We start from the raw sequence: 13556 nt of genomic DNA on the forward strand, positions 1-13556 counted from the left end.
GTGACTTTTTTAGCTCGTGATCCGCGTATACACATATACTTTGTTTACGGGCACGTCTTAATGTTCCCTCACTGAAGAGGGAATTTCTGGTTTTATGTTAAGCGCGGCAGCTTCAAAGCTGCGTATATATACCAATTCACACACGATCATCACCCGCGGAAGGGCCACAGTCACGAAGTGCATATGTTGAGCGAAACGCTTTTAGGAATGTGTATCTAGTCTCAGTCAAAATTAATTTAGCTCAAGCTAATCTAAGCTAATGTTATAGAAGATAAACGAAGAATGCTGTCCACCTCCGCACTATCTACAGGCTTGACAGTAAGGCGAAGCCGCCTGAAGTCTTTTTGATGTCTTCCTTGTTTTAATTAAAAGGTTTTTGCAGGTATTTCATTTTTTCCCTATTTATCTTCTCTTTTGTTTTCTTTTCTTTCTCCCTCTTTGTATTTCTCGCTTGCTTCGTTTTTTTCCCCCATTTTGATGCATGGTTTTAACTGCGTTACGCCAAGCAACAATAGCATACGACAGCCCGAACCCCTAAAATGCTCTACGCTTAAAATACTAACTGACGACGACAGTATGACCCTTTCTTCTTTCAGCTCCCGACTATTCGTCGTATACACTCCAACAAACGAAACCGTTCTCACTTGGCCACGTTCTGGATAGGCGGAGATATCCACGTACGCGGCTGTGCGCAAGAAAAGGGGAGATATAATCTGTCGCAGTTCTTGCACTCGCGGCATCCTAATTTTGTTCGTTTAAACGGGAGAATCGCCGCTTCGCTATTTCGAGACGGCTCGAGCCCGAGTGCATTGTGTAAAACCCGTGGCGTGGCCGGAGGCGGCGCGCGCCTCGAATGTTGTTCCAACTGTCTCCGTCTACCAGGAGATGTTTGTCAAACAAAGAAAGAAAGAAAGAAAGAAAGGGAGAAAGAAAAGAAAGAAAGCAAATAAATCAAGGAAGAAAGAAAGGAAGACAGAAGTGCAAAAAGAAAGAAAGAAAGAAGGAAAGAAAGAAAGAAAGAAAGAAAGAAAGAAAAAAAGAAAGAAAGAAGTAAAGAAAGAAAGGCACTGAATGTAGTGGGAAACCTCGCAAACTTGCGCCTATCCTTTTAGACAAGAAAAAAAAATTGAGTGAGAAGCTCTCAGAGGATGCGGGACGAAGAAAGCAATGAAGAAAGAGGAAAACTGGAGCGTGGCATTTCGAAGCAGAGTGCAACTTGGAACAAGCCCTTCGCGAGGGCGGCGTTTCCAGCGTCGAAAGATGTTTGACACCCCCTCCTCCTCCTCACCTTCTCTCCGATTCCAGCAGCCGACAAACCCCGGCCGATATACTTTTTTTTCTGAACTCTGGCGAAGCAGCGAGCAACCACTGATCCGCGGGCAACCGGCCGACACCGAGCTGAACCAACCGAACCGCGAGGCACGTGAGCTGGGTTCCCCTGAAAAACATTCTGCACAAAGGAGGAGCTGGGGCGAAGAAGAGCGTACTAGACCGAGAAGCTTTGGCCTCGATTTCGCTGTCGAGAAAGAAGAGCGCGGCGTCTCGCAGAACAACGGGCGTTGCCGCCAGCAGAGAGTCTGTGGCTCGCGCAGGCCGTGGGGTGAGACCCCCCAAAATAGTGGGCCTCTCCGCACGATCCCGGCGGCCGACAAGGCGGCGCAGCCCGGGCCTGTCTGCCCTAGACAGGGAGCGCGCGCCGCGCCGGTGCCCATCAACGTTAACCATCGCCTACAAGCCTGCCGAGCGATCCCTTCCTTTCCGGTCAACTCCTGGGCTGTCATCTCTGCCGGGTTCTGGAACAGTGAAACCTAGTTGCCGATCGACCGGGATTAGACGGGACTGTGTGCCACCGCTATAGCGTGCCACGACGATGCCATTGGAACTTTTTTCGTGCGGGCTTTTCAAGATTGTCGGCGCGGAAATGCGAAGAGTGAGCGGCTGGTGAAAAGGTAGCACTGTAGATATCGCAACGCGACTCGTGTCGACGACGGGCGTGGTCGAGGAAGAAACCACGTGTTCGCAAGCGCCGGATCGGTGGCTCTGAGGGACTGCGCCCACATTTCGCAGGCATATCATTTTCGATACTTCGAATGTGAATTTGTGTGTGCGTATGTAAACAGGCCGCATATGGTCCCGCACTGAGTTTCAGTGTCCTTTCTTTGTGCGGTGTCGATCGACGCATGCATCTGACGGTCCGACCACGTGGGCGACATCACAACGCCAGTGTCTCCGGCCAACGCCTATGCCGTCCGCTGGCAGCACCGAGATGTTTGCTTGGCACCAGTTGTGATTGATGTGTGGAAGACGTTCTGGGTGAAGGCGGAGGGGTTGACGGTCCCGTGCCCGAAGTTGACGTCATCTGCCTCGCCCAAGCTTCATCGTCGTTTCCTTCAACCACCTGTGAAAGTTTTTCTCGACACATCGAAGACGTTTCCGGAAATGTGGCTAGCGGCACAGCTCATCCTGACCGCCGGCCTGGCTCAGGCTTTGGCTTCCAACTGGCGCAGCATACGAAGCGACCGTCTCAACGCCGGCCTCTGCCCAGACTCGGACGACGACCTGTGTTCTAATGGGCGGCCCGACAGCACGCGGCTGGCGTGCAAGTGCGACTACGCTTGTGCCACGTTCGGCGACTGTTGTGTGGACGCCCCGCGGAGCCCCAGCCGGGAGCCGACGCACGCATGGCGGTGCCACCCGAGCGGCTTCTTCTCGCTCAGGACGTGTCCCACCCGCTGGCCACCAGACGACGCCGTGCGTCGACTATGCGAGGGCTGGGAAGACAGGGACGGCTTCGAGGACGACTACGGCGGTGACGAGAGTGACCCTGTCGTTCCTGCCATTAGACACTACCTGGAGGATGTGCCCGTCTTCTCGAGTGACTCGGAGCGCATGTACTGGAATGTCTTCTGCGCCGCATGCCACGGAGATGCCGTCCGGCTCGCCACGTGGCCCGCCAGCCTGGACTGCGACAGCGCGCCGCTCGGAGGTCGCGGTCCGGGCCCCGTCGTCATCTTCGACGAGCGGTCCCTCCGCCAGCTCGTGGCCGTAGGCAACCTGAGCTACGTGGGCGACAACCGCTTTCTGGTGACGGACAGGAACGAAAAGCACCGCTGTATGCTCCGAGTGCAGAGGTCCGGCTGGAAGTCCTTCTCGCAGGCGCATCTGCTTCGCTCTTGCGCGTCGGGTGCCGAAGTGGCCCCGCGGTGCCGCAACGGCAGCGCCGAGCTGGTGTCCCGCTGCGGCGCCTACACGGCGTACGTGCACGACAGGGTGTCGCGTAGAAACTACCGCAACTACCACTGCGCGCTGTGCGACGTGACGCAGAAGCAGCGGCTCTCGTGCGGAGCGTACGCCGACGACCTCGAGCCGGAGGGCAACGTGGTCTCGTACCAGTGGCAGATCGAGTTCCGCGTCTGGAGGAACCCCGAGGACGCCCCGCTCGAGTGCGTCGACGACCGGCGCATGAGGGACGACCTAACGGGGGCCTGCCTGCCTGTGGGTTGCGCGCCGGGTCTGGTGGCCGGACCCGAAGGCATGTGCGTGCCCGAAGACGTCGCCCAGCCAGACCCATTCGACAAGCCGCCGCCCGAGTGTCCTGTCATCCATCTGGGGTCCAAGTACGTCGTGCTGCTACGAAACGGGTCCCTGCTCCTCAACGTTAGTCGGGGGCAGGTGTTCGCCCCCAACCAGTTCCTGCTGGTGGCTGAGGTGAGAACTACATTTGGTGGCTGAATGAAGCGTTATGCTTGCGTATAAAATGGGATCCATATTACCGAATGTGCATTTGTTTGAGAGACATTTCTTCTACTTCAGTGAATAGAGGCAGAAAGAGATAATTAATTATTTGCCGTAGATGATCCTGTTCGATCGCCTGGCCTTCTGCGCTCCGGGTTCCGGATGATGATACGACCACACAGAGACGAATTGTGCATAATGTCCCAGATACGAAATACACAGAAGTTATTTTCACATGGTCACATGCATACGTCTCGCTCTAAACAGAATTCGACACATGACCATGAAAGTAAATACATTTTCTATCAGTTGGCTTGAAAACTGAATGACCACTGTATACTACACGGAATGACCGTAACACTTCAAACAGAAGGGCTTCTTCGCAACTTTACCAATTGTACCACCGTATTACTCGAAACGGGCAGACTGAATTTTCTCGCGTACATATTTTTTGCCCAAAATACTGATATCTTTAGTGATGAAGGATTGCATGCTTCATTAACACCAGCAGCATTAATATTCCGGTCATGGCGACTTCATATTCGTGGAGGTGAAATGCACCAGCGTACTTGGATTAGGCTTGAGACAAATTGAGAAAACTTAACTGGTGGAAATTAATCCAGAATTCAGCTTCATTTTGGTAACCTAGAGGTTTGCCACGTAATACCCAAGAAATTAATTACTGTAATTTTACGAGAGGAGCTTTGTCGTCCTATACATGTCACTCTAAAAGCTATAGGGGAAGAACATTTCCAACGAGATGAAAGGCAAAGATAGAGTATAAGCCACAGGTGGATGCCGTGGAGATAGTGATTCCTGGAAGAAAGCACCATCGAAAGGTCGCTCGCTACTGCACGATTGGAGGCATTTGTTGAAAATGCGGAACTCGTGTGCCAGCGACACCCCAACTTCCCTATTCGAGGAGATCGTTTTATAGAAAGTGTGATATGATGTGACCCTTGCCGGTAGGCTTTCTGGTACGTTGTGTAAATTGGTGAATTGCATTGCAGTAAAAAACTCGTTAATTCGAACTTTGTTAATTGAAAAAATTGGATAATTCGCTCGTGCTCTCAGGTTCCGGCCAGCATATGGATTGTTTAACGGCGCCAAGCTTTCATTCATTCGGTCACAGTTGGCCACAACCCGGTTTATTCACATGATGCATGGATCGAGCCGAGCGCTAAGCCCCGAAAATGTGCGAAGCAAGAAACGCAAAAACGGCGTCCGCAGACCACCGAAAGCTATCTATCCGTGACGCTATCTTCACCAGTTACTAGGGAGCTTCGGAATAGCGTACCGCAAGCATTTGATGCATGCGCGGTCGCTGCCACTGCGCATGCTTCGTAACGCGAGCCGCCATTCGCGCTTGCGATCCGCCCGCAGGATATCCGAAATAGCGTGCGGCCCGCAACGCGGTGAGCGAGCGTGCAATAGCGTTTGCGAGGGCAAACGCTATTCTAGAGGCGCCTGTACGCAAACGATATGCCCGCAACGCCCACTATCGATATATTCTAAAAATACCCATTCACGACTGTTTTGTCCACATGTGGATCGCACACTCGGCAGCTTCGCTTCGACTTTATGCGCCCGTGTAACGTTACAAAACTCGAACGTACATGCAAGAAGAGCTTTCAGCCGCGGTCGGCATGCTATATATAGTACGTTTGCTGCATCGCGATGGACGTACTATCAGTTAATTGCCCGCCATTTTGCCTGAGAAAACATCATCCTCACGCACGCGTGTTAATATTAGCAGTACTCTCGTAGAAAAAAAAGGTAGTAGTAGCTGCTAACTTTGGGGTAGTAACGGTTTGTTACATATGTTTCAACCCTGGTAGTAAGCGCAGTTAGTAACGGCGAGGGTGGTAGCATTTACCACCTTTTGCTGTTACTACGAGCATTTAGTAACTATAATTACCCTTGCTGTTACCACCCATGGGCAGTAACCTTTAAAGGTTTCAAGAAAAACTTTAAAAGTGTCAACTGATACTACCCCGTTCATTTATCTTGGCATAGTTTTTCTTCATTGCTAATGTTGGTCAACCGAAGTCTCATCACTACACAGCTTCGGGTAATCTTGCGTGGCGTGCAATGAATGCGAAGAACACATTGACCTAAGAAGTTCACTATATTTTTATTTTTTTTCTTTATTGTGTTCACTATTTTTTTATGCTACATCATGAAGTACACGTAGGGTACATATAGCCCTTACTTTGCAGGTGTATGTCTGGCACAAGGAAGCACTTGTATTTCTGGATGAATTATAGCAAATGTGAATCAGGAGCACTATGTCATACTACCTGACTACGTGTGTTTGGGGACGTAGCACAAGACTTTTAATTAACCTTACTTTAAAAAATATATGTCATATTTATTTATTATAAAAGAGCCATCAAAAGGCATAATTTACAGTGGCAAGGTACCGTACTTACAACATAGTTTCATTTCATTTGAATGCTTCACACAGCTAGTATATCAGCGGTTAGAAGGTAATAATTGGTTTTGGAGTTTAATGTACCAAAACAACGATATTATTCGGAGAAACGCCGCCGTGGATTAATTGTGACCGTCCTCCGGATTAATTGTGACCGTCTTGTTATTTTGATCCGCCGCAGTAATGTTAATTTTCTGTAATTTACTGAGTTTGGTGTGATTGTCTATTACAACGCGTGTAGCACTTGCTTGTGGATTGTTAACTTGTACTTCTTCGTTTCGACAATATCAGAATGACGTTTACATATCCCGGTTGCGTAATTTAAAACATTTTTTTCTTGATCTAGCAATGAATATCTCCTGCGTCATTTTTCTATTTAATGATACTTTGAGACGATTCCTCTCATAAATTATCAGAATCGGAATCACACACTGTTTTATATTAAATAATCAGCAGCCGGGTAGCAAAAAGGTAGTAACAAATACAGTTACTACCTCTTTCATTCCAGTTCCTAACTGTTTACTAACGTAGCTAGTAAACAGGTTGCAAAATGGTAGTAATGGGTCGAGAAAGGTAGTAAGCGCCGCAGTTACTACCTGTTTGCTTGCGGTTGCTACCTTTTTACTAACTTTTTCTTCTAAGAGAGTATGTCGTCAGGGAATTGTGTGTGCCAAGCACGTTTCGGGCTAAATTTAACACAGGTTATCTGGCACCGGGGCCACACTGAAGAAAAAGCCGCAGATTAAGAGAAATTGTGGCTTTTAAATTGCGTTTACGGAAGTAAGTACAAGGTTGACTTATTCGTCAAGGAACTGAAATTATAACAGGCATTTGTTGATACGTGTTTTTGACGCTTTCGAGAAAAAATCGGCATTTGGTTCATTCGAACGTTTTCTTCCGGTCCCGTTAAATCCGAATGAACGAGCTCTCACTGAACATTGTGTACGCACATTTTATAGTAAACAGTTTGAAGCTGATGCTCGCATTCTTCGACCCCGTCTTTCTTCTCTTGTTGTTCTTCCTTCCGTTGTTTTGCTGTTTCGTGCTAGGATGGCTATAGTTGTATGGTCAGTTAGATACGGCTGTGAAAATGCACAGAGTTTCTATTTGTGTGTGTGTTCACTGAAGTTCAAGCCTGCTTTTCTCAGAATGCGTCTCAAATATATGCGAACTTCGCTCTATAAAACATCCATAACCACGTTTCGTTATATTGAGATTCAGAGTGAGAAGGATAGATACAAAAGTGTGAGAAGTGAGGTACTCACTTACATCGGGAATTTCGTTACATTGAAATTCGTACGTTGTATCAAGGTTTGGCTGTGTATAGTTACCGAGAAACTGATAACTGTGTCAAGCAAAAAGGATGAACACCAGGCGTACCAATTTCTTGCTGGAGTCTGAATTAAAGTTTCCTTCGTCTGGTACTCTCGCACCATCTCTACCCTCCCTATAGCGAATGGCTGCAGAGTGCTTCGCAGTTAGTACAAACACTATGAACAAGTAGGGCTGTTTACCAAACCCGCGAGGCGGCTGAGGAGCTTGGCATCTAGGTCCTCACGTGGGAGCGGCCCGCAACACAGTGATCTGTGTCTTGGAGGACCAAATAAAAGTTTATCCAATCGAATGAACAAGTAGATAGATAGATAGATAGATAGATAGATAGATAGATAGATAGATAGATAGATAGATAGATAGATAGATAGATAGATAGATAGATAGATAGATAGATAGATAGATAGATAGATAGATAGATAGATAGATAGATAGATAGATAGCAGGGCATGCGTTGCGGTCTGGGTAACCAGCCCCTGCCTTTTCCATGTTATCTCTTTTTGCGCACCAGGCGGAAATGTTGTAGGCCCGTGTGCTCAGATTTGGGTGCACGTTAAAGAACCCCAGGTGGTCTAAATTTCCGGAGCCCTCCACTACGGCGTCTCTCATAATCATACAGTGGTTTTGGGACGTTAAACCCCACATATCAATCAATCTTTTTGCGCACCCACATAAATTGGAGTGTTTTCATAAGGGAGATTATCCGAACGCCTACCGGTCTACGTCGTTTGTTATCGTCACAAGAAGTTGCAGGTTACGCCTAGGGTGCAATGATTTTACGATAAGGCACAATTAATCTATTGCACATGTTTTTTTTTTGCTTCGCATTTATGTTCCGAACGTTGCAGAATGAGAGCTGCGTGCTCGTCACTCGCGTCAAGGTACAGGGTTCGAACGGGCAAACCAAACTTAACGGGATGGGGCAAGGGGTCAGACGAAACTCCTCCCACCCCTGGAAAAATTTGTGGCTATGCCTCTGCTTTTTTAATTATGTTTTGTTGTTCATTCAGTTTGCGCTATATGACGGCTTAACATCTGCTACATCCCAGGCAGTAACGCAAGATAGGAAATTGATTATAATTGCAATCAGAACAATTGCTTAAGACAACATATCACGCCCAGCTGGCGTGATATCTTTCAGAGCGCAAACCGAGTGAATATAGAATGTTTTATCATCTCTTGGTCAACATGCGGCACCTGAAAGCTTGAGAGACAATCAGCGCGACGCCATGCACACATCTGCGCGCCTAGCTTGCACGTCATTTGGTGTAGGCCCGTGTGCTCAGATTTGGGTGCACGTTAAAGAACCCCAGGTGGTCGAAATTTCCAGAGCCCTCCACTACGGCGTCTCTCATAATCATATAGTGGTTTTGGGACGTTAAGCCCCACATATCAATCAATCAATCAATCAATCAATCAATCAGATTGCACGTCATTGACAAGTTGCTTTGTAAAGCGAATGTTAATTGTTGCATTAAAAAAGGCAGACAATATACAAAGCGTGTCCATCCCAACTGTGACTTGCAGGTGAACGACCAAAACAAGACGATCGGTTGGTACGCACTGACCTGCGCCTGCCACCGCATCAGCTTCACATGGACGCCATCCCTGCTGTTTGTCGCGAGGCTGGCACTGGGCGCGTCCATCCTCTGCCTCGCCGTCCTCCTGGTCACCAGGCTGCTGGAACTGCACGTGCGCCGCCACAAGATGGCCGCCTGCCTCGCCGCGAGCGCCATCTTGTCGCAGTTCACTCTCCTGCTGGAGCCCCACATCGAACCCTTCAGCCGTGGCTGCGCCGCCCTGGCAGTGGTATGGCACTACTGGAACCTAGCATGCGTCGCCTGGACAGCGGCGCTCGCCTGCGACGCATACCGAGCCCTTCACGCCCTGCGCAGCATGCGTCCTGACGGGCGCTCCATCCGCCAGATAGGCCTACTCTGCTGGTTTGGTCCAGTGATGATCGTCGCTGCGGCGTTGGCCATTGACAGGCTGCAACCGGATTGGCCCGTGAGACCGCTGTACGGCGAGCCATTGTGCATACTCAACGATTCCCTGGGCTCCGCGGTGTTTCTGGGCGTGCCCATCGCGGCCATGCTGCTGACGGCAGCCACCTTGCTAAGCCTAGTCGCGCCGAGGCTCTGCGGTGGCCCGCCCCCGCAGACGAAGCCGGCCAAAGCCGAGTTCCGTGCCGACCGCGTCCGTTTCTTTCGGCTCGCCGCGATCGTGTTGCTCGCGGTTGTCACCTGGGCTTCGCCGCCACTTGCCGTGGCGCTGGGAATGCACCAGCTGTGGTACGCGTTCTTTGGCTGCCTCGCCGCACAGGGTATGGTGGCGCTCGTAGCGTTCGCGCCGCTCGGACGCCTGGCAGCGCGACTGCGCGGCACGCGGTCGGCGGGGGTGCTCGTCGCTAGTTCCTCGGTGGGACACCTGTCCGATCCCCAGCAGGTGCCGCCGCTTGCCGCCACTACGTTGCCGGCCGACCCCGTGACGGGGCCGTACCGCAAGCACCTGCCGTCGCAGACAGCGGTGGCAGCTCAGCAACAGAGTTCGCCCAGTAGGCGCTCTTCGTGCAAGCCTAACCTGGAGCGCCGCTTCAGCAACAAGAGGCCGCTGGTCATAGAGGACGAACTGGAGACCAATGGCAAGGCTTGACTTTGGGAGGCATGAATGTCCAGTTTCGCTGCGGTGGACGCTCATTATACAGGCCTTACGTGTTGTGCGCTTGCGTGAAAGTGTTAAATGACCAGTTTGTAAAATATACAAATTTTGCAGGAAAATCCACAAGGAGCGCCCACACATTCGCGACCCGGCCATCATCGGCACCGGCATCTCATTGTCGTGCCGAGAAAATGTCGGCGCCCAGGTTTTCCGAAAACAAACAAAAGAAATGGCTGCGAATAAGCCGTGACAAGTGCCGAAGTGCTTTGGAAAGCTTGAGAACTGAACCATTTGCTGCAAACTTAACTTATTTGAGCATTTCACAATGGTTTGCGCACAAGCTATCTTAGCTTCCTAATAGACAGATGAAGTTCGAACTACACGCATATACGTATATATACAGAGGTACCAGCCTCATTGGGTGCGCAGTCAACATGTCATCTTCTGCGCCGTCTTATGCGTGAAAGACGCCAGAAAAAAAAAAATAGTCAGACGCAGTCTATTTCATGTGTGAGACAAGTGTGATAGATAAATGTTTTACATCGCATCCTCATGGGGTCAGCGTACGCACCAGCATGCATGGCTCTACAAGACCAGATTTGCCGCGACGCTGTTGTTTCCTACTTGTAAGATTGTGTCTATGAATTATTTGCTTAAGTGCAGCGGCCTTGATCAAAAAGGTGGACGATGTTTGTTTGAAGCACTTCAACGTTTAGGCTCGCCACACGACTGAGTGAACGACATGATGTTTCTGCATGGACACTGGACAACGAGGAAGGAGGCGTCGAGATTACCGTTGAAGTTTTCGCAACCCACAGACCACGCATTTGACTGGTGATAAGCGACATTCATAATCGTGTGTGGTGCGGTGACGTGGTAGTGGTTGTAGAAGCATTTTTATTACAGAAAATGAACCAGAGAGCTGCGGCATATTGCATGATTGAGTGGCAAGACCCTATTCTGGGATGCCAATGGAGTTGGCCGCTGCTCGAGCGCGCCTCACCAAGGAGCGTATAGCATCCAAGGTCGAGCAGCCGAGCAGGTACTCCTCCCAAGCCTCTCTAGTTGGGATGGGGAAAAGGGTGTGGAGTCCCGGCATATCACCGTCACACCTAGGCCACAGTTCTGAGCATTGTCGCGTCGTGCTGCGCGCGCCTTGTTGCGAACCTGCCTGCGCTTTGCTTGTAAAGCAATTACCATGTCTTCAACATAACGATCAATGGTCCCTCAATACCCAGTGGCCGAAACTTGGTTGTGTTTCAGTTGTGCACGAGTGTACAACGGTAGCGTAGCTATAGTTTTTTTCGAAACGGTGTACTAATGGCGGACGGTTATACGCGTTTATGGTACCATCCTGAGCTCAATGCACGCATTTAAATGAAACGTTAAAAAAATTACCGGAGGTGGTTAGGGGCCATTTGCGAGGAAAGAGGGCGGGATTATCGCCTGCATATCTCGCATCGATGGATGTGCTTGCAAAGCTATACGACATGTTCCCCTCCGACGTCGTAAATGAGTTGGTGGAAACGGATTCTGTGAATCACAGCATCGATTGAATGCAGTGCAAGTTAATTTGATAAGTGTACTTGTGCAGCAGAGGCTCGCCACACCACCGCACATGTCTGTACACCTTTTTCCGAAGCACTGAGAGGTTCGCGGGCGGTGTGTTATAAGCGATAGAAAACTTTGTGTACGTGCTACGCTGGGCAATATATGTAAACGCCCTCTATGCAATGTTTTGTATGCCAGAGGACATAAAATGATGAACTTGCATAAGAAGCTCGATCATGTGTGAATGAATCATTCCGAATCGCGAATGATTAGTAACAGCAGTGACTGACTTGCATCCTGTGTGACAATGCGCGAAGAGCGAACGCGTAAAACGGTCGTGGAAATTGCGTGATTCGTTTTAGGCGCGAACAAGTTTTCAAAGCCTATAAAGTGCGAGCAGTTTCAGTGCGACCGCCTTCATGTGTGAACGATCATGTTGTTGTTATGTCTGTAGAGCAGAGAGCAATCTGTTTAGTTAATAGGGCGGAGCTGGATGGTCCAGATGAGTATCGAGGGTCACTCCGTTTTTCTAGTAACACCCATTTGAGTTAAACTGCGCGAAAAACGTAGAGTTATAGAAGAAACGGACAACATAAGCACGCATGTTGTCCATTTTCTTCCCCTGTCTGCATTTTTTTTCGCGCAGTTTCCCATCATATCACGAATTATCAACTCAACCAACAGTCTGTTCTTCCAAGGTAAACAATCGCAGAAGTAGAGGGGAGTACTTCAAGAGCAGAACAACTGCATAACTTTCCCGCGGGAGAGTACTGCAGAGTTGGCCATGAAACTTATATATATAAGTGGTTATAACAGAAGAAAAGAAAAGAAAAGTGCCGACCCGTAACTGTCTTTCCTTACAAGGACACCTCAACAGGTCAGCACAGGACCCTTTACTTGAAGACATGAGCGTAGGCGTCCCAGACGTACGTTCAATGCGTCATGTTCATAGGATAACCAGGTCACAGACGAAGCTGTATGCGCGCTCAAAGTAGGGAAGCACGACCCTGTGAACTGAAAAGCGTGGTGTTAGTGAGCGTGGTGGCGTTCTCAAGCCAAAGACCTTGTGGTGATTATGACATGGTCATAACGATGGCACAGAAGTGGAGCGGGGGTCGCCCACACAAAACATGGCCGAAAGAACCGAAGCTCCGCTGTTGCTGTAAGGCTTTGCTCTACGTGGAACTGGGGTAATTTTTTAACGCGACAACGCCGAAGAGCTCGTTTCGCGAAAATGTTAGTGTCGCCGGCGGCCTCGTTGGGTTGTGGGCGAAAATCGGCGCTGGCGTAAACCCATGGACGGGGTGGGGTGGGGTCAACTTTTTTTTTTGCCTGGCTACGAGGAAGGATTGTTCCGCTGCAGAAATACTCAAGAGCCACTGGGGCTCAACCCTTAGAAAAAGCTCCCTCACCACCACCCCCTCCCAGTAACAATGAGCGTTATGTTTATTACAGTAATTTCTCTCTGCATCCCCCCCCAAATAACCAATATTTGTTACAGTGAGGGCATTTAATGCTTTAGATGATAGATAGATATGAGGAGTTTAACGTCCCAAAACCACCATATGATTACGAGAGATGCCGTAGTGGAGGCCTCCGGAAATTTCTACCACCTGGGGTTCTATACCGTGCGCCTTGTCACACGGGCCTACAACGTTTCCGCCTCCATAGGAAATGCAGTCGCCACAGCGGGGATTCGATCCCGCGACTTGTGGGTCAGCAGCCGAGTACCTTAGCCACTAGACCACCGCGGCGGGGCACGTCAAGGAACACCACTCGATCGAAATTTCCGGAGTCCTTCACTACGCCGTGCCTCAAAATCGTATCGCGGTTTTGGCCCGTAAAG

At 49.7% G+C, this 13556-nt stretch overlaps 1 protein-coding gene across 1 annotated transcript; it reads left to right on the plus strand.

Annotated features, from left to right (window-relative positions):
* The first annotated feature begins 1226 nt into the window (after positions 1 to 1226).
* LOC119179716 (uncharacterized) lies at positions 1227 to 11938 on the plus strand. The gene is made up of 2 exons (XM_037430835.2): positions 1227 to 3708; positions 9029 to 11938. The coding sequence occupies exons 1-2, from the start codon at positions 2440 to 2442 to the stop codon at positions 10151 to 10153; spliced, it is 2394 nt and encodes a 797-aa protein (XP_037286732.2). The 5' UTR covers positions 1227 to 2439; the 3' UTR covers positions 10154 to 11938.
* The last annotated feature ends 1618 nt before the right edge of the window (positions 11939 to 13556 follow it).

The sequence above is a fragment of the Rhipicephalus microplus genome, chromosome 7 (assembly GCF_043290135.1).
Source record: "Rhipicephalus microplus isolate Deutch F79 chromosome 7, USDA_Rmic, whole genome shotgun sequence".
NCBI classification, from domain to species: domain Eukaryota; kingdom Metazoa; phylum Arthropoda; class Arachnida; order Ixodida; family Ixodidae; genus Rhipicephalus; species Rhipicephalus microplus.

Coding starts and splice junctions, on each gene's coding strand:
- LOC119179716 (XM_037430835.2), top strand. CDS start 2,440: ATGTGGCTAGCGGCACAGCTCATCCTGACCGCCGGCCTGGCTCAGGCT. Junction 3,709..9,028: donor AGTTCCTGCTGGTGGCTGAG/GTGAGAACTACA, acceptor TGTGACTTGCAG/GTGAACGACCAAAACAAGAC.